The sequence below is a fragment of the Symsagittifera roscoffensis genome, chromosome 7 (genome assembly GCF_963678635.1).
Source record: "Symsagittifera roscoffensis chromosome 7, txSymRosc1.1, whole genome shotgun sequence".
Classification (NCBI taxonomy): domain Eukaryota; kingdom Metazoa; phylum Xenacoelomorpha; order Acoela; family Convolutidae; genus Symsagittifera; species Symsagittifera roscoffensis.
In genome coordinates this window covers 16,812,208-16,832,077 of record NC_087068.1, presented here as the reverse complement: position 1 = coordinate 16,832,077, position 19,870 = coordinate 16,812,208, and the positions used below count along the sequence as shown (strand labels likewise).

At 35.9% G+C, this 19,870-nt stretch overlaps 1 protein-coding gene across 2 annotated transcripts in view; it reads left to right on the top strand.

Annotated features, from left to right (window-relative positions):
- The first annotated feature begins 2,722 nt into the window (after positions 1-2,722).
- Positions 2,723-19,870, top strand: part of LOC134850921 (mucin-3B-like) — a 69,021-nt gene continuing 51,873 nt past the window's right edge. For both annotated transcript variants that reach the window (XM_063866725.1, XM_063866723.1), the window contains exons 1-2: positions 2,723-2,826; positions 5,887-7,303. In XM_063866725.1, coding sequence (XP_063722795.1) covers positions 7,224-7,303 — 80 coding nt within the window. In that variant the 5' untranslated portion in view covers positions 2,723-2,826; positions 5,887-7,223. The remainder of the gene's footprint in view (positions 2,827-5,886; positions 7,304-19,870) is intronic.

The window sequence follows — 19,870 nt, the reverse complement described above, 5'->3', positions numbered from 1 at the left end:
ATAATAATTGAAAAAAAATTGATTCAATAAGGATGCGATGCTTAAAACCCCAAGTTTCAAAATTTTTTAGCTCAATTTTCGGATCAGGGGTTGTATCAAAGTGTTTCTTGATTTTTTTATTTTCCTTAATTTTGCTTTACTAGCTTGCGCCTTTTAGGTTAGCTGCATTGTTTTTTTTGTTTTTTATCACGGGTGATGCTACATTTCGCCTCTATGTAGAAAAAATGTTCGTAGAAGGAATCTGAATCCTCCGAGAGATCGGTCAACTTTTCTTTGATTTTTTGCGAGATGTAACCAATCTGATTTGCTTATGCAGCAGATTACTTTTTCATGCACCCTCTTGCCACTGTTTTTGTTACTTTTTGTTGAATCGAGTCTGGGGTTTAATCTGGAAGGTTCTGTTGTTTCAACGCAGCTTGAGGGTCACATACATGAGAAACTTTTCTTGGTGTTTGTTTTCTGTAATGCAATCAAAAAGTTTCAGAAGATTTTTTTCTATGTTCTGCTGGTAGTAATTTGCCTCCTTAGAGCTAACTACTTGCTAAATGAATCGTTTCATTTACAAAACAGATTTTCCAATTTATTTGCTCATTTTATGTGTTCAATTGTTGATTTTCTACGACAACTGCCCCCAATATGTTTCATGGGATAAGACTGAAAGTTTGAATGAAATTATCCGAATGCTTAAGAATCTTACGTTCCTGGCAACAGATTCCTTGAGCCATTGCGCATGGTTTTGAAACTTTATTATTGTGATTATTTCACTTGCGAGAGTAAGTGACTTGTAATCGGGAACTAGACTTTGTTTTCCCGTAAACAACTTTTCTTACACTTTCTGCCACTATGCTCAATTTTGACATGCTCAAAGGCTGACATGCTCAATATCTTGAAAATTCAATTAAAACTGTTTTTTTTCATGTGGGGTATTATTTAATTTTTTCAAATATAGTTATTGAAGGAACGTTGAATTTTTGGGTTTGTGGTTTTCTTCCTGTTTCCTGTCGGCTGATTTTCCGTTTGTTTTAAATGCTGCTCATATTATCTGATCAGTTTTTCAAACGGTTCTATTTCAAAGCTGCTTTTTTAAAAAAAAAATTTTGATTCAAAGAGTTAATACTATAATTGAAAGTTGCTCTGTAGTTTTTTTAATTTATCAACTTTGAGATTTTTATAATTTTTTGGTTTTTTTTTCGGTTAAACGGGTTAAGTGTATGTTATATAGGCGTAGTCAAACTTTTTTGCGCAGTTTCAAGGGCGAATTATGTTTCATGCTTAAACCTGTTTCCAGAGGTATGTGTCGTAAAAGTTTTACTTCGAAAAATCATGTGGCGTGAATATTTTCTATGTCTACAGTTTCATTTTGGGCTTACAGAGGGTCGCCCTAAATTTTTTTGCCTTATTTGCCGCTCCATTATTGATTTTCAATGCTTTTTAAGGTTGTTTATGATTATTTTCTGGGACAAATGTATGAATTTTTGCATGAGTTTTTTTGGCCTTTTTTCAAGTTATTTTTTCAGCTTAATTAAACTTGCTTGTTTTTTGTTTATTAAATATCTTGTAATGCAATGTTTGATTTGTATCGCAAGTCAACTTATTTTTTATAGGTTCAATATTTTTTTCTGTCCGCAGTTTCATTTTCGGCTAAACGAGGGTGAACTCAAGTTTTTTTGCCTTAGTTTCCGCTTGGTCATTGATTCTCAATGCTTGTTGAGGCTCTTTTTGATCATCATCAGAGAGAAAAGTATCACATTTTCCAAGTTATTTTTTTCAAGTAATCAAAAGGTTATCAAAAGTTACGCTAAAACTGTCAAGTTCATTGATAAAACAGTTAAAACAAAAGGAGCCTGTCACCAACCCAAAAAAATTTCAGAAATATAAAATCTTCAAAAATTAACACAAAACGTTTAAAATGTGTTCTAAAGAAAGATTTTGAGTTTTAGATAACGAAAAGAATGTAATTTTTACTAGCTAGAAGTTTTGGGTACGAGTTTCGCAAAATACTTTCGCACTTTAATAATTCTATTAAATATCAAAGCAAGTTCTAAATTCATCATTTGTGGTCTAAAGTCAGCTCAATTTGAGAAAAACGCATTTTGTTTTTCAACTTTTGTTCGCTTTGTCCGGGTAGTTTAAATCAGCTCTGTACTGCCTGTTTTTTGTTATTTTTTTAAATAATGATTCCTTCACATGGGTTCAATTTGTTTGAAGAGCATTTCTAATTAGGTTTTTGTTTGTTGTGAAACTCATTTTATGAACATCCAGCTAGTTTTATGGATTGTTTCCATGAAAAACCACTTCATATGACGTAAATGTTTGTAACATTTAGTAGTTTTTTAATTTTAATTAGTAATTTTGTGATATATATATTGTATTCCAAAAGAAGCCAATCTCTGCTTCGTCTATTTAATTTGATTTTTAGAGGTCATCAAATAATGTAATCCTGGTCATCTTATAATTACTCATCAAAACCTGGTGAAACCGCATATGAAAAGCCCCTTTCCCAACATGGACACACTACTTAAAAATGTCACGATCTAACCGCTTAAACAGCCAAAAGCTTTTTAATGGCCCTAATACTTTTTTCTAAAATTTAAAGACCAAGAAAAATATCTAAGCCCATTGAAAGATTTTTTGCCTTTTTTTTTTGTAGTTACACCTTGACATTTTGAAAGGTGTGTGTGTGTGTGGACCTTATGCCTTTGAAAAGATCGTTTTTTTTTTCAGAGAAATGCACAAACTGCACTGGAGGTTTTGGGTGCTTGCTTATAATAGTTACTGCGGCGGTGGACGGATGACGTGAAATGTACCGGAGTTAACACATCAAAGGTGAGTCAATGGAGATCTATTTTAGAATTAACTACCGATCGACGAATTAATCGATAGAAATCCAACGAATTAACCAATCATTTTTAAGTGCCAGTCTTTTGCGAAGTTAGTCCTTTAGGTTGTGTGAATGTTTTCTGGTAGTCAAAACAACTTCTGATTTTTCGCGGTTTTGACGGTTAAATTTTTTGAGCTCGCTGGTTAAATTCATTTTGCAAGCTGAGTTGGTCCTCAAAATTAGTATCAGTGGATTTCAAATCAACTTATTGAATTTATCAAAAGTCAAAAACGTAACGTATTGTAAAAAAAGACATGGCAAAACTACATTTTTCTTGACTATTTTTTGACAATTCGTTTTTTTTCATTGGAAGGTCTGAATTTGCAGTATTCAAGTGATCAAATTTATAATTCGTTCTTTTTTTTTATCATTGCAGATTTTTTCGAAAAACTGCAAAGAGTTCCGACAAGAGTTCTGACCTGCCCTGCCTGCGCACAGGTGTGTTAAAAAAAGAATCAAAGTGAGATTGCCAGCTACAAATTTCAACCCGTTAGGTGGGAATCTTACCCCCCGCTGTGTCATGTTGGTTGCCAAAGAATGGCTATTAAACCAGTTTGGTTAATTGAATGTTCTGACTACGAAATGCGGAGGTTCGTTGGATTCGTTTGTTCATGATTTATGTGCCTATTTAGCATTTGAATTAGCGAGTTTTTTTGTCGAGATATCCTATTGTTGACTGATGACAAAATTGATACTAGTTGACTCTAGATAATTTAGTGTTGACTGAAAAGCCGATTTTTTTCCCAGTTGTGTGAAAAAAGTTTTCTTAACCTTGGTATAAGTTACAGTTATTAAGAGTAATGAACGTAGTGAAGACTCTCATATAGGTCTTGGTGATTTTTTGTTTTGTTTTTTTTAGGAAAAGTCTTTAAAGTCTCTAATAATTACAGATGTGCATTCATACATATTGAATGCACAAAGGTATATATACTCTTTTTGACTTCATTCAAAATTCATCTGCTAAAAGTGACGTGAACAATTTCTAGTTTCGAAAGTGGAATTTGATTTTAAGATTTAGAAAATCGGAATAAAAACTTTACCTTTTGATCCAGTTTTCTCAAAATGGGTTAAAATTATCAAAAAAGCGCAAATCATTATTTGCTCTAGAAATTTAAAGAGCTTAAAGGGCGTCTATTTTTTCTTTGGAATTCAAAATTTTTTTGACAGTGTTTTTTTTCGGTTTTCTTGCGTTCATTACTCTTTTCCAACTGTCAGTTGACTATGTTTAAAGGTATAAGCCGCGTTGTGAAAAAGTTCAAAAGTTCGTACTTGCTTTTGTTAATTGGCATTTTACTTTATTTGTATGTGAGAAGTTGTTATACTGACATCCGAAAATGTCAATATCTTGCAATGTTTACGGAAGTAAAAGCTCGTTTTATTCAACGAAATAACATTTTCCAACATAGCTCGCATGAATTAGTGCTGAACAAATTAGCCTTTTTGCTGCAAAAGAGTTGAGCATTTTTGCATTGGCAATTAAAAAGCAAGGGTTTTTGTAAGCTTCATTAGTAGTTAGTGTTTGAGACAGGAAGGCGCTATGGCGCATTTGTGAAGACATTAGACTCCATAGATCGGGGGTTAGAATATATGGTTTTGATTTATTATTGATTATACAAACAATTTATGTCAAATTTTTAAGGTTCTCATTAAATTTTGAAAACGGCAGTTCAGTTTTCCTCCTTTTTCGGAAGGCAAACTTGAAAAAAATTTTCAATTCAGTTTTCATTTTCATTTTTTGTGGCGTTCTCTCTGTGCTATATAAAGCTTCAAGCCGTCATGGCTAAACTATAAAAAGTCCTCTTATTTTGTTTTTCACATAACTGCGTCTCTTCATAGTTGATTTTAATTGGGATTTAATTGTTAGAATTGATGAGAATTATGTACGAATTTTTAGCTGCTGATTGAGTTATACGCTACCAGACTCTTTTTTTAGGGTTGCAATTCTGAGGTAAGTGTTCGTCACGAGCTAGTTTTTGATGCATTTTGGGAATTACGAAATTTCAACCGTCATCGTTTGTCGCAGAAATTATCTAAAAACAGAAAAAAAAAAGTATAGAATTAATGCAGGTCTCAGAATTAAAAAAATAAGAACGAATCTCAGAATATCAAGAAATAAGAACGAAGTTTTTGATAAAGAAAATTTTTGATTTTTCTCAATTTTCTATTACATTTTTCTCAATTTCATTTATCCTACATAGCAAGTTTTTGGTGCCAATACTACAGAAGTGCAGTGTGTAGACCAAGTTCTGCTCTAAAACGGTTTATTTGACGATTTTGAAAAATTTTGTCGAAGAGTTTCAGTTTTGCAAGAGGGCGAATTACCATTCAGCTGTTCAAATTAAGTGTTTTTTGTATTATTGAGTAGCGACGCACGCATCGATTTTTTCCTTTAATGATAAAAATAGGTTTGAAGCACTTGGTTAGATACGTATCTACCTATATAAAGCGCAAATGTAGGTCGTAACTGGAAAGAAATTGAAAGGTAATACAATAGCAGCTATTTTTAAATACGAAATTGCAAAATTGAGGGGAATTAAGCTGTTTTGTTGCTTTCTGATGTCATACCTTTCATTTTTGTTAGTTTGTTCATTCCTTTTACTGATGACAGAAACAATATTAGCAAAATGTGGGTGCGAAACATCTGGTAGATTAACAAAGCAGCAGACATACATTTATTAAGGTTGATTATGAAAGAAGTCACCTCAAATAGGAATGTACAAGATTGTATATGAAATTTTGTCATTGAAGCTTGTTATTTAAAACAATAAGTGACACCAATTGAACCATTATTTAGAAGGTGATTTAAGAACTTTTCATATTTTGAAGCTGAGACAAAATTATTCAAATTGAGATGTTTAGAAAATTAATAAACCTACAAAAATAAATCATCCTTTATATTTTACTCCATGTTGGAAAATATGCCTCAAAATATTCCTCCACTGTAACTGGTATGTAAAGAAAAGGTATCATTATTGGAAAATAACACAGAACTGTTTTTTTTCCAGGTCTTACCCACAGTAAACTGGCTTTACGGCGGTTTCAACATCAAAATGCAACACAATTCCACTGGCTAGTCAACTCAACTGACTGTGAATGGTGTAGTTAAAGCAAGCTTGCTGACCGAGTTCAACCTATTTCTCCTAAAGAAGCAACCTCATTCAGACCGTTTCTTCTGACTTACCCATCATACATACCTTCATGGCCACATTGCTTTGTTTCTTCCCTAAAATTGAGCCCAGAAGTCGATTTTTACCATCAAATAGTCTCGTTTAAATGTAAAGACTGAAAAAAAGGCTGTAATTTTTGAGTGTGGAAGTGAGCTGAACATCCGGATCAAGATTATCTTTTATCTCTTTTCGTTGAAAATAGAGCTCTTAAATAAATTTAAAAGGTTCTCCAAGAGGTTCAGCTTCAAAATATATCGACATCGTTTCTCTATATAGACAGAGGGTAACTTAATAGTGACTTAGATAATATTAATTTATTGTGATGAAATTTAGCGTTTCGATTCTAATTGGGAAATGATAGCGACTTGACCTATTATTTTTGCAATGACCGCAATAGCAATGACACTAATTTCTTAACCACAAAAAGCTACCAAAGGTTGTTTCGAGAATTAATCTGTGACTTAATTTATATTTTTGGTTTGGGTCATGAAATCAGTTATTATAAATGTTTCTTTTTTTTCGATACTTAGCTAATGTTTGAAGAAAGAGAGCCTTTGTTTGTTTCCGACAAAACGTGCCAAATACGTTTAACATTCGCTTGACCAACCGACCTGCCTTTCAATTTTGATACGAATTAGTGTACAAATTACGTTATCTTGGAGTTTTTACCAATTGCTTGAATTTAACTTAACGCTACCTCAATTGAGATTTATTTAGCCTTCAAAAGTCGTCTAATGTCATTTCTAGCTTTATTGAGTCTTTTCAGCTTTTGACTAATTTCAGTCAATCTAATCAACTATTTTTTGTTCTTGTCGTGTTAAAAGCAAGAATAAAAATCAGCGGCCAGTTAATCTTGAAGTAACTCTACTCTTGAGTAGTTTCTGAAACTTAATACAGACAGTTCTCTGTTACTGCAGTAATGAATATTTATAGCTGTTTACATTGATTAACCTTACAAACTACAGATACTGTCCATTTTTATGTGAATTTAAGTAGAAACTCGATTTTACGTTAAAATTACAAGAAAATGTCTTAAAATTTGCAGACTTTTACCGTTGAGTTGTAATTGGGTACAGTATTATACTTTGTTATTTGTTACCATTCTGTCAGCTAAAAAACTAGTGCCTCTTTGTACGCTTTGGGTGTTAATCAGTAATTATTAATTCGTCATCAGCATGTCTTATCCGCCAATGAAGGGCTCTTCTGGTGGAGATGGAATGAAGCCTAAACGATCATCTTCTCCCTTCCGACTCAAGTAAGTTCTCTTTTCACTATCGTCGCCAAAGGATGGTACCTAATACACGTTGCAATTAGCAAGAATATTGCAACCGGACACTGGACATTTTACCGTAAAAAACTTTGTTCCCAGAATGCACCAGGGGGCGTTCAACAGTGCCGAAAATGAAAAAGTGTTCAACAGTGCCGAAAATTAATGATTTTTGGCACAGTTGAGCAATAATTTTTTTTCGGCACTTTTGTACGTCGGTCTTGTTTTATTGCCCTAAATTTGCGTTCAACTATGCCGAAAAACAACAGTGTCGAAAATAAAGTTATTGTTCAACAGTGCCGAAATATCAATTTTTGTCACTGATGAACACTTCATTTTCGTCCTTGCTGTCCTATTCATCAGTGCTGCTCTTTTCATCAGTTTAGTTGAACAGCATATCAAGTTCCTGCTACTATTTTTGCTGGTTTAGGGTAGAGGTAACGCACATGCTTGGTACGATAAAGTTCTGGATTCTAATCCGTCTGTGCCTCACTTTTTCGAAAATTCAAAATTTTTTGCTGGGAAAATTTTACTTGTCCGGCTATTTATTGTCTGTTAGTTTTTTTATTGGCTAAGTTTCCCTCAACATGTCTGATTTAAGAAATTTCCATTGTAATTGAAATTTATCGCTCAAAAATTTGCTCATTTTTTTTAGTGAAAAGTAACATCACTTTTTTCCAGGATCATTTTTTGTATTTTTACTGTCGCGATAAGCAAGGGTATTGCAATCGGTTACTAGAGATTTGATTAAATAATTTTGTTACAGGAGCTCCAGTTTTAAGATTTCAGGCGTCTTTGTGATTTTAGGATTCAGCTCTCTTATCGTTGCGGAATAACTTCATAATCGATAAGTTTGGTGTAATTGGGTTTTTATAGGCTTTTGTAGTTTTCTCAGATTGTCTGCAAGTTCTTTTAAGTGAAATTAGTTTGACGCTTTTGCGGTCAAGTTTTTAATTTTTTTTTTTCATTCTTGTTCACGGGGTGTTGCAACCGGGTACTAGACTTTTTTCTCCTGTTAACAACTTCGTTCTTAGAATGAACGAAATGGTTTTTCTATTATATATCATTTCGCCGGATTTTAAGCAAATTAATTACTTGTATTGCCTGCATATGTGTCTTGGCTGCGTGCTAATAGTTGCATAGTAAATGTACTTGGTGCAAAAAAATGTTCGGTAGGTTTTCGGCGTTGATGTCGGTCGGCTTGAATCGTCGGCTTAGTTTTCAAGTGATCTAATTCTTATTATTTTCGTAGATATTTATGAGAACGGTTGAACTCGTGGAGAATTTTTGGTAAAACTTAATTCACCATCTAATGTAATCTCCATAATGCATTAAGAAGAGTTAAACTTGAAAAGTGTCAATTTTTTTTGGAAAAAAAATTTGATAAGTTTGGTTTGGCTGTGTTGATTCTTTTATCTCTGTTATTTGTGGCTCTGCGACCGACTGTATGTTCTACGCGTGCAATTAAAGTTTGAGATGCTTATTGATATTTAAGCTTATGTTTTCTTCGGCAGAATTAATTTATATGTTTCACTTTTCGTTGGATCTATCTTTTGAACTTGGCATTTCAGTTATCGCAAGTGGTGCGAAGCTGAGCTTCGCCTCGGTGTCAGTTTTTTGTCTCTTAGTCTGGAATAAATAACCTGGCGGTTCAAATTGTTCACCAGACAGTGACTGGGAAAGGCCTGAATGTCTGTACTTAGTCTATGTGATATTTTCTAAAACCTTGACTAAAGCTAAACTATAATAATGTTCAGCTTTTAATAATAAAGTAAATAGGTACATTAAAGAATCAACAGAATAATATGTGCAACTATCATTTTGCAATAGCTGACAAAGAGTGTGAGTATAGCGCAGTTCTATTTAACATCAATTATAGACAAATGGCAGGTATCTGACATAATGGTTAACAATAAAGCTGTCAGCGATAACATAGGCTTTGAGCATTTAACTTCAAAACTATTGTTGGACAATTTAGCTTCACGTTTAGGAAAAATTACATACACCGTATACAATTTGAGTCAAAGGACATAAAAATGAAAGTTTTAATCGTTTCGTTTCCGAACTTGTGCTGGTTTGAGCTGCGCAAATCTCGGCCTCTTCAATTTTTTTCTGCGTGGCGACGGCGTGGATTACGATGAAGTTCGAATATCCACTCGTGAAACTGGTTTATCTGTAGCACGGGTTGCTCTGCGTTCTTCGCGGTGCTTTTGTGGTCTTTCAAAGAATTGTGTCTGCATTTTGCTTTTTCCTTATTATCTGGTCGACGAATTCGACAGCTGTGATTCAACGTTATCCATCATTGCGTCTCGTTAGTGTCTTTGCCTCCTGTTTGTCGTTCCCACTGTTACCAGGAACTGCTATTTATGACGAAGTTACTATGGCCCCGGCACGCCCGTCAATCAACGTTTCTAGGCCTCGTTGATTTGTTTCGCTTCATTTGATTTGTTTCTCGAGTTGGCGAAGTTTGACTCTATTTGCCCAGCCGCGTAAGTTGATTTATTTCTCTGCTGCTATGGGAACCCCTGAGATAAGTTAATCATTTATCGGTAAACCTTGATTGGTGCTTGAGCTTCCCTGTTTTGTGGATCTGAGTCCATGTCCGACACCTTTTTGATACCGCGCTCTGGCGAACTGCTCGAAGATAAGACGAGGTCAGTGATTCCACCACTGGGAACATTGCGTAATACATTTGGCGAACTGGTATACCAGGCAGCCAGTGAGTCGTACAACTTCATGATCTTCTTCTGTCGTTGATCCAATCTCGTGAAGGGCCAGAAAATGTTCTAAAAGGTTATCAGAAAATGTTTCTGGAGTGTTTGCTTTGATATAACCGTTCTCGTGTAGGAGTGCAGATTTCATAGTGTCGTTTCCGTTTTTCCGGGCCGTACTTTTTTCCGGGTCGTATACAGAGTTCTCTCTGGATGTCAGAATAACGCATCTTTGCGCTGAATGTGTCTCGTATGACTTCCTCTTCGATGGTTTCGGTCCTGTCATATTTGGAAGCTTGACTTACTGGTCGGAGAATAAAGAATTCTTCACGCTCTCTGTCGCCGTTTGATGAGTTCTAGAGTTGCATCTTGTTGATAATGTTTTTTTCCTCGTTTGAAAAATTGTCCACGGGCGTTATAGAAAAATTTACAATTGACTGACTCAAGATTTGCATGGGCATGTTGTTGACCGAATTTTTTCTTTTTCCGTTGCTCAAAGCAAAGAATAAACTAGATTTTATTCGCGCTTCACCTTCATGGGAAAAGAGGTTCGTAATGTTTTATGGTCCCTAGTTTCGCCGCCTTGCGTGCTACTCGGTTGTTTTTCAGATAGCTCCATGGTTTCTCGCAACTCTTTTGTCTGCGTCATTGCCGTGTAACCGAGATGGGTCCGGTATTAGAATTCTTCGGTCATATTTTTGAGTGATACGGCAAGGAAGAATCGGCCTAACAAGACCTCTTAAGTATATGGAGGTTCAGCCGACTGTTTTTCCCAAAAAGAAAGAACTCCAAGCAGTTCCGTCCTGTCTTATGAAGAAGAAACTGCTAACTGCGATAACTGATATCTCCTTAAACCTTGACTAAAACCAAACTAGAATAATGTTGAGTTTATAATAGCCAAATAAATAGGTACGTAGAAGAATCAATAGAATTTGCACAACTATTATCTTGCAATAGCTGACAAAGAGTGTGAGTTAAGCGGCGTTCTAACTAACACTATTCAGAGCAGTGAGTTGACCGCTTATGGAAAAGCCGCTTTTCGCCGCTTCCGCTTTTTTCGAAGCCGCTTTTCGCTTTTACCGTTTTTCTAAATTATAGCTCTCCGCTTTTTAAGAAAACAAACAGAGAGAAAAAAGTCTCTGACAGAAAAAATTCTCTCGACAGTACCTGTGTCAGGGCTCACAGAAAGTGCATTGAAAACGAAGTTTTTGTATGCTTTCTGGATAAGTCGACCAAATTTCGACAATGGGCGAGAATAAGTAACTCGACATGCGCTCTGCAACATTTTTATGTGTGAATAATCGCTTTTCTGAAAATGAGTCGCGCTTTTCTGCCGCTTTTACAAAAATCATTCCGCTTTCACCGCTTTCGCTTATTTCAACTAGTTTTCCGCTTTTTCCGGCCGCTTCCGCTTAAAGCGGTCAATTCACTGATTCAGAGACATAGTTAGTAGTTATCTGAAAAAATGGATAACGGTACAGCCGTCAGCAATTACATAGGCTTTGAAGATTTAACCTTAGGCTATTAGTGGACGATCCAACTCCACTAGTGTAAAATTGTTTTATAAGCTTCTTTGTTTTTTGGATTTTTTTCATAATACTTCTGCTAACTCAATGTCAAGTAGGGCGACTTCTTTAAAATCAAAGTTCCAAATGGATTAGAAATAAAGTTTTTCCGAAAGCGCACAAAACTTATCAAGTGAAATGATTCAAAAAATGAGAAAAACGTTTTCATCATGCATCTTTGAAGATTTCAGTGCATAAATACAAGAGTTCAGTGTACAATTGAGCTGATTTTTCCATCTATTCACCACACTGGAATTTTTCTAGCCCACATGGGTTGTTTAAAAAGGCCCCAAGAAAATCCCATTTAGTCCAAAAAACTAAAGACGCCTTGGTCTGATATCTTGCCTATAATCAATATAGATTGAATTGCGAGCAGCTTTAATTCTTTGTCTTGTATTCTAGTTCTGAAAATAGAATAAAGTTTTAGATCGATGCCAGGGACTTTCATTTTTCAGATAGTCATAAAAATGATATCAAATTTTTTTGAAGCAGGTGTTTGTCTGGAGTAAACTTTACAGAACAAATTTTGTGTCAGTTTCCGTATAATTCGGAGCCGAGATTGAAAAATCTATCATGTTCGTTACGTTATTACTACCAAATAAAGACACATTGGGGCTGAATTTCCCACTCAGTTCAGAAATTTAAGCCTCGTCGGCTTTTCGACTTTCTCAAGGTATTTTAACTTATTCTGACCAAATTCGAAATATCAAATGCGGAAACCAGAACTGGTACTGTTCGATATGGATTAGCTGAAGTTAGTTGCGTTGCATAATCCTCTTTGAAATAGTGGGGCGAAAAATGCATGTATACGCTCTTTCAACTTCATTCTTTTCGATACATGCTCAATTTGATACTTAAATGCTAGTCGAGCGGTCGCCGATGCGAATATGAATTTAGTATATATAAAAAATATAAAATGGGTATATAATTGAAAGCAAGTAAAACTCATCGCTGCCCCCCAAATAGCCACTACTGCGATAATAAAGCACTGATTCATTGAGCTTATGTTTTCTTCAGCAGAATTAATTTAATTGGTTCACTTTTCGTTGGATCTATCTTTTGAACTTGGCATTTCAGTTATCGCAAGTGGTGCGAAGCTGAGCTTCGCCTCGGTGTCAGTTTTTTTGTCTCTTAATCTGGAATAAAAAAAACCTGGCGGTTCAAATTGTTCACCAGACAGTTTGACTGGGAAAGGCCTGAATGTCCTGTACTTAGTCTATGTGATATTTTCTAAAACCTTGACTAAAGCTAAACTATAATAATGTTCAGCTTTTAATAATAAAGTAAATAGGTACATTAAAGAATCAACAGAATAATATGTGCAACTATCATTTTGCAATAGCTGACAAAGAGTGTGAGTATAGCGCAGTTCTATTTAACATCAATTATAGACAAATGGCAGGTATCTGACATAATGGTTAACAATACAGCTGTCAGCGATAACATAGGCTTTGAGCATTTAACTTCAAAACTATTGTTGGACAGTTTAGCTTCACGTTTAGGAAAAATTACATACACCGTATACAATTTGAGTCAAAGGACAAAAAAATGAAAGTTTTAATCGTTTCGTTTCCGAACTTGTGCTGGTTTGAGCAGCGCAAATCTCGGCCTCTTCAATTTTTTTCTGCGTGGCGACGGCGTGGATTACGATGAAGTTCGAATATCCACTCGTGAAACTGGTTTATCTGTAGCACGGGTTGCTCTGCGTTCTTCGCGGTGCTTTTGTGGTCTTTCAAAGAATTGTGTCTGCATTTTGCTTTTTCCTTATTATCTGGTCGACGAATTCGACAGCTGTGATTCAACGTTATCCATCCTTGCGTCTCGTTAGTGTCTTTGCCCCCTGTTTGTCGTTCCCACTGTTATCAGGAACTGCCATTTATGACGAAGTTACTATGGCCCCGGCACGCCCGTCAATCAACGTTTCTAGGCCTCGTTGATTTGTTTCGCTTCATTTGATTTGTTTCTCGAGTTGGCGAAGTTTGACTCTATTTGCCCAGCCGCGTAAGTTGATTTATTTCTCTGCTGTTATGGGAACCCCTGAGATAAGTTAATCATTTATCGGTAAACCTTAATTGGTGCTTGAGCTTCCCTGTTTTGTGGATCTGAGTCCATGTCCGACACCTTTTTGATACCGCGCTCTGGCGAACTGCTCGAAGATAAGACGAGGTCAGTGATTCCACCACTGGGAACATTGCGTAATACATTTGGCGAACTGGTATACCAGGCAGCCAGTGAATCGCACAACTTCATGATCTTCTTCTGTCGTTGATCCAATCTCGTGAAGGGTCAGAAAATGTTCTAAAAGGTTATCAGAAAATGTTTCTGGAGTGTTTGCTTTGATATAACCGTTCTCGTGTAGGAGTGCAGATTTCATAGTGTCGTTTCCGTTTTTCCGGGCCGTACTTTTTTCCGGGTCGTATACAGAGTTCTCTCTGGATGTCAGAATAACGCATCTTTGCGCTGAATGTGTCTCGTATGACTTCCTCTTCGATGGTTTCGGTCCTGTCATATTTGGAAGCTTGACTTACTGGTCGGAGAATAAAGAATTCTTCACGCTCTCTGTCGCCGTTTGATGAGTTCTAGAGTTGCATCTTGTTGATAATGTATTTTTTCCTCGTTTGAAAAATTGTCCACGGGCGTTATAGAAAAATTTACAATTGACTGACTCAAGATTTGCATGGGCATGTTGTTGACCGAATTTTTTCTTTTTCCGTTGCTCAAAGCAAAGAATAAACTAGATTTTATTCGCGCTTCACCTTCATGGGAAAAGAGGTTCGTAATGTTTTATGGTCCCTTTTTTCGCCGCCTTGCGTGCTACTGGGTTGTTTTTCAGATAGCTCCATGGTTTCTCGCAACTCTTTTGTCTGCGTCATTGCCGTGTAACCGAGATGGGTCCGGTATTAGAATTCTTCGGTCATATTTTTGAGTGATACGGCAAGGAAGAATCGGCCTAACAAGACCTCTTAAGTATATGGAGGTTCAGCCGACTGTTTTTCCCAAAAAGAAAGAACTCCAAGCAGTTCATTCCTGTCTTATGAAGAAGAAACTGCTAACTGCGATAACTGATATCTCCTTAAACCTTGATTAAAACCAAACTAGAATAATGTTGAGTTTATAATAGCCAATTAAATAGGTACGTAGAAGAATCAATAGAATTTGCTCAACTATTATCTTGCAATAGCTGACAAAGAGTGTGAGTTAAGCGGCGTTCTAACTAACACCATTCAGAGCAGTGAGTTGACCGCTTATGGAAAAGCCGCTTTTCGTCGCTTCCGCTTTTTTCGAAGCCGCTTTTCGCTTTTACCGTTTTTCTAAATTATAGCTGTCCGCTTTTTAAGAAAACAAACAGAGAAAAAAGTCTCTGACAGAAAAAAATTCTCTCGACAGTACCTGTGTCAGGGCTCACAGAAAGTGCATTGAAAACGAAGTTTTTGTATGCTTTCTGGATAAGTCGACCAAATTTCGACAATGGGCGAGAATAAGTAACTCGACATGCGCTCTGCAACATTTTTATGTGTGAATAATCGCTTTTCTGAAAATGAGTCGCGCTTTTCTGCCGCTTTTACAAAAATCATTCCGCTTTCACCGCTTTCGCTTATTTCAACTAGTTTTCCGCTTTTTCCGGCCGCTTCCGCTTAAAGCGGTCAATTCACTGATTCAGAGACATAGTTAGTAGTTATCTGAAAAAATGGATAACGGTACAGCAGTCAGCAATTACATAGGCTTTGAAGATTTAACCTTAGGCTATTAGTGGACGATCCAACTCCACTAGTGTAAAATTGTTTTATAAGCTTCTTTGTTTTTTGGATTTTTTTCATAATACTTCTGCTAACTCAATGTCAAGTAGGGTGACTTCTTTAAAATCAAAGTTCCAAATGGATTAGAAGTAAAGTTTTTCCGAAAGCGCCCAAAACTTATCAAGTGAAATGATTCAAAAAATGAGAAAAACGTTTTCATCATGCATCTTTGAAGATTTCAGTGCATAAATACAAGAGTTCAGTGTACAATTGAGCTGATTTTTCCATCTATTCACCACACTGGAATTTTTCTAGCCCACATGGGTTGTTTAAAAAGGCCCCAAGAAAATCCCATTTAGTCCAAAAAACTAAAGACGCCTTGGTCTGATATCTTGCCTATAATCAATATAGATTGAATTGCGAGCAGCTTTAATTCTTTGTCTTGTATTCTAGTTCTGAAAATAGAAAAATAGAATAAAGTTTTAGATCGATGCCAGGGACTTTCATTTTTCAGATAGTCATAAAAATGATATCAATTTTTTTTTGAAGCAGGTGTTTGTCTGGAGTAAACTTTACAGAACAAATTTTGTGTCCGTTTCCGTATAATTCGGAGCCGAGATTGAAACATCTATCATGTTCGTTATGTTATTGCTACCAAATAAAGACACATTGGGGCTGAATTTCCCACTCAGTTCAGAAATTTAAGCCTCGTCGGCTTTTCGACTTTCTCAAGGTATTTTAACTTGTTCTGACCAAATTCTAAATATTACGTGAGGAAGCCAGAACTGGTACTGTTCGATATGGATTAGCTGAAGTTAGTTGCGTTTCATAATCCTCTTTGAAATAGTGGGGCGAAAAATACGCTTTTTCAACTTCATTCTTTTCGATACATGCTCAATTTGATACTTAAATGCTAGTCGAGCGGTCGCCGATGCGAAAATGAATTTAGTATTTATAAAAAATATAAAATGGGTATATAATTGAAAGCAAGTAAAACTCATCGCTACCCCCCAAATAGCCACTACTGCGATAATAAAGCACTGATTCATTGAGCGTTTAAGCAATTGCATATATTCTACCTGGTAATGTGGGGGGTTACGTAGCAAAAAGTAGACAAACCATAAAGTACCATAAGGCACGTCATAAAGTAGACAATTAGTATATTAACCAATCAGAGCGAACAAATGCACGAATTAAATAATTATTTTTATTCTTGAGTGAGTTTGTTTTTTACTTGTTTGGTCAATACGTGTATTTGTCTTTGTTTGACCAGCATGAAATAAAATTTTTCTACTTTTTGACCGCTCTGCAATAAGGCAAAAAGTCAGAGAACCTTTCCAAAAAAACAAAACCGAACAGTCATAAATTGAATCTCACTGAGTGAGGTGGAATATGAGTATAAACCTTCAGATCATGTATTAAATCGTTTTTCCTGGTGGTCGGTCTAAGAGAAGTACAATACGAAATATTTCACATATATGAAATGTTTTATAGGACTAGTAATCTCGGGCAACCACTTAATAAGGTGGTTTAAAAAATGGTCTGCTAATTGAAGCTTCTGTTAATTAGTTTTTAAAATGTGGTAAGAAAGTGGTCTGCTAATTGAAGCGTCTGTTAATTAGTTTTCCTTTTCCTAATGGACCATTCTGCCCAGTTCACACATCCCTACTGTTTTGCTGTACTATATTTAGTTGCACGACTGAATCAATAATTTGCAGCTGCATCAGAACTGCAATTTAAAATTTTTGTATCGCAAGTGATGCGAAGCACTGCGTTCGCTTGTGTATGAGACATTAGAGTTAGAGCCTTTTTAACTTAAACCGTAGATAACTTCAACCATTTGCGACTCAATCGTGATCAATCAAAGGGTTTGTTCCAAGTTAGTCGTACGATTAAAATCTGAAAGCTTAATTCTCAATGTATGATATATCAAAAATTCACGGCTGTTTCTGCTAATTAAAAATTGAATGCTGAAAAGACTATTTTATACTGAGCGAAAGGGGATAAACATTTTGCGTTGCTTAGCTTTTATGCAGCTCTAAGTTGCATATTTTTGTAACAACGCAGTAATTGAAGGCTGACTCAATTGAAACAACATGTTTTTCATTCCTGTTATTATAATTTTAGGGGGCGTAGCGATTAGCATGTGTGCCTATTGGCATGCTTGAACTGGGCGTGCTTTCACACGAGAAACAATATGACCTAAAATCTCTAATAACTTCGATAACCACTTGATTTGTTAGAGGAGTTGAATATTCTTTTTCGCTTTACTAAAAATTTGGCTGAGTGTAGGCTGTTAAAAATCGCAAATTGTGTGAACAAAACGTGAAATACCAAATCTTCAAACCACATTCTTTCACATGAACATGCTCATCGACACGTGCTAAAAGGCCACTATAATTTTACACTGAATCAGGGGAGGATGGAGGTAAAATAGTACTAAAGAAGCGAACCCCCTTCCACCCGCAACCGTTCCCTAAATCTGTCCTGCACTCATAAATTTTCATATCACTGCTATAAGATCCACAATGAATCTGTTGTTTGGTTGGTGGAATCATTTGAGCACTCTCTCCCCCACTCGCGTGGGGGGGGGGGGGGGGTGTAGCTCAATAGGTACTTGAGGTATGTTTATAACCATTTGAAAACAGTTTGAATGATATGAAATCATGAAAGATTCTCCAGCGAATCTGGAACGCCAAATTTTACAATACCAAGCTCAAAAATTGCATCCAGAGTGAAAAAATAATCAATAAAACTGAGGCACACAAAGCGACTTTTTTCTGTCCTAAATGATCCGTTTGGTGTTTTTTGTTTGGAGTGGTCATATGCCACTGTGTGCTCGTAAGTGATAATTGGATTAGGATTTTAGCGAAGAATGGGAAATCTATCCGAACCTGATTTGTTTTTAACGCGACTCCGTTTTGCCAAAACCTACGAGTCTTCGCCGTACTGTAAACAATCGGGCGGTGTTTCCATCTATCGACCTAAGTAATTTTTCATGCTTCCCTCCTTAAAATACCATAAGACCCAATTTTGGCTCAAAACGTCCGCAGGCACCCTCAAAATATTTATTTATTGGCGAAGCGGTCGGGAAATAATGGAAGAAAGTCTAGCTGGGTGTGGTTTGTGTCTTCCCGCAACATTTGTTCTTGTCAACTAACCATCCTAGAGGGACTTTTTGCAAAGCATCTGAAAGATAATGATGCTCTGAGCTCAAAATTAAAAGATGTTTCACTTGGATTATCTTTCCTTATGTTACGAGGGGTCTATTGGTACCAATTTGGGCAAACTTGGAGATGTAATACGAGCGAAACTCGTAGCGTTAATTATAGTTCCAGTTTTGCTTAACTCGTTCCATGTAAAATCTATTTTTCTATTCCTTTATTGGTCCAACTTTTGAAGAAGTTAGTCGAATTTATATAATCAGTTTTTTTTTCTGTAGAACAATTGTGGCTTTCTAAATAACAGCTATTTCATACGCATCTTTGAGATTGATTTTGCAAAGATCTTTTACGTGTGATCATTCATGGTAAATATGTACCTGATCGCGAAGTATATTGTATTGTACTTGGCATTGCGTGTTGGTGGAACATTTCACTATAAAAATTGTTTGTTTTGACTAATTTATCTTTCCAACAAAAATCAAGTTTCGGTACATCATAGCGGTTCCCACCTTTTTAGCTCTAAACAAATTAACACCATACAATTTCACTCCCTACTTATTGTTGCCTTAGGGGACTTCGGTAAAAACCAAAGAATAAAGCAAGAAAATTTTGCCCATTTAAAAGGCCGAAAACTTCGCGCTACTTAATCCGCGAATGTTTTGAATAGAAATGACCTTGCAAAAAATTCGGATTGTTAAAATGATTCGAACCAAAAAATGAGCAATCTTTATACAAGCTTCAAGGGCCCGCAATTAACTAAACGTTCTTTACCTCAAAATGGTGTGGTTTTCCTGACGTTTTATGCCGGTACAGTAACTCAAAAAAGGTTTAACCAATGCCGAAAGTCTAAAAACCATTCAACTTTATAATAATAATAAAAATAATGAAGGATTTAGGATAAGTTCCAGGGAATTGCTTCCCTGTCACTTTCAGTTTATTGAGTCTCATAGAAATTCAGTTTTGCAGTATTGATGCAGTTTGTGCAGTCGCAGCATAATCTCCAGGTGCAGGGGAGGTTTTCGTTGAATTTCGCAGTGAAGTAGCGCCAGTAGATAGTTGTCAGTTCTTCTTTGCATTGCGTTGATTTGATGACATCTTGGTTGAGATGCCTATTAAATATATTTGAAAGTGAACATGCTCGTTGCCAAAAATCAGATTCGCATTTTTTCAGTCGGAAGCATTTGCTGGTATAAAAGGGTATTGCGTGAGATCTTGTTATGCCTGTATCAATAATCTGTACATACTTCTTCCACTCAATGTCAGTTTTCGAGTTGATAATCCTAGCAAAAAGTAAAACTACATGCATTTCATGATATAAGGACAGTGGTAGTAAGTGAAGTCTTTGAAGACGCGATTTATATGAAAGGTTGTTTGTGCC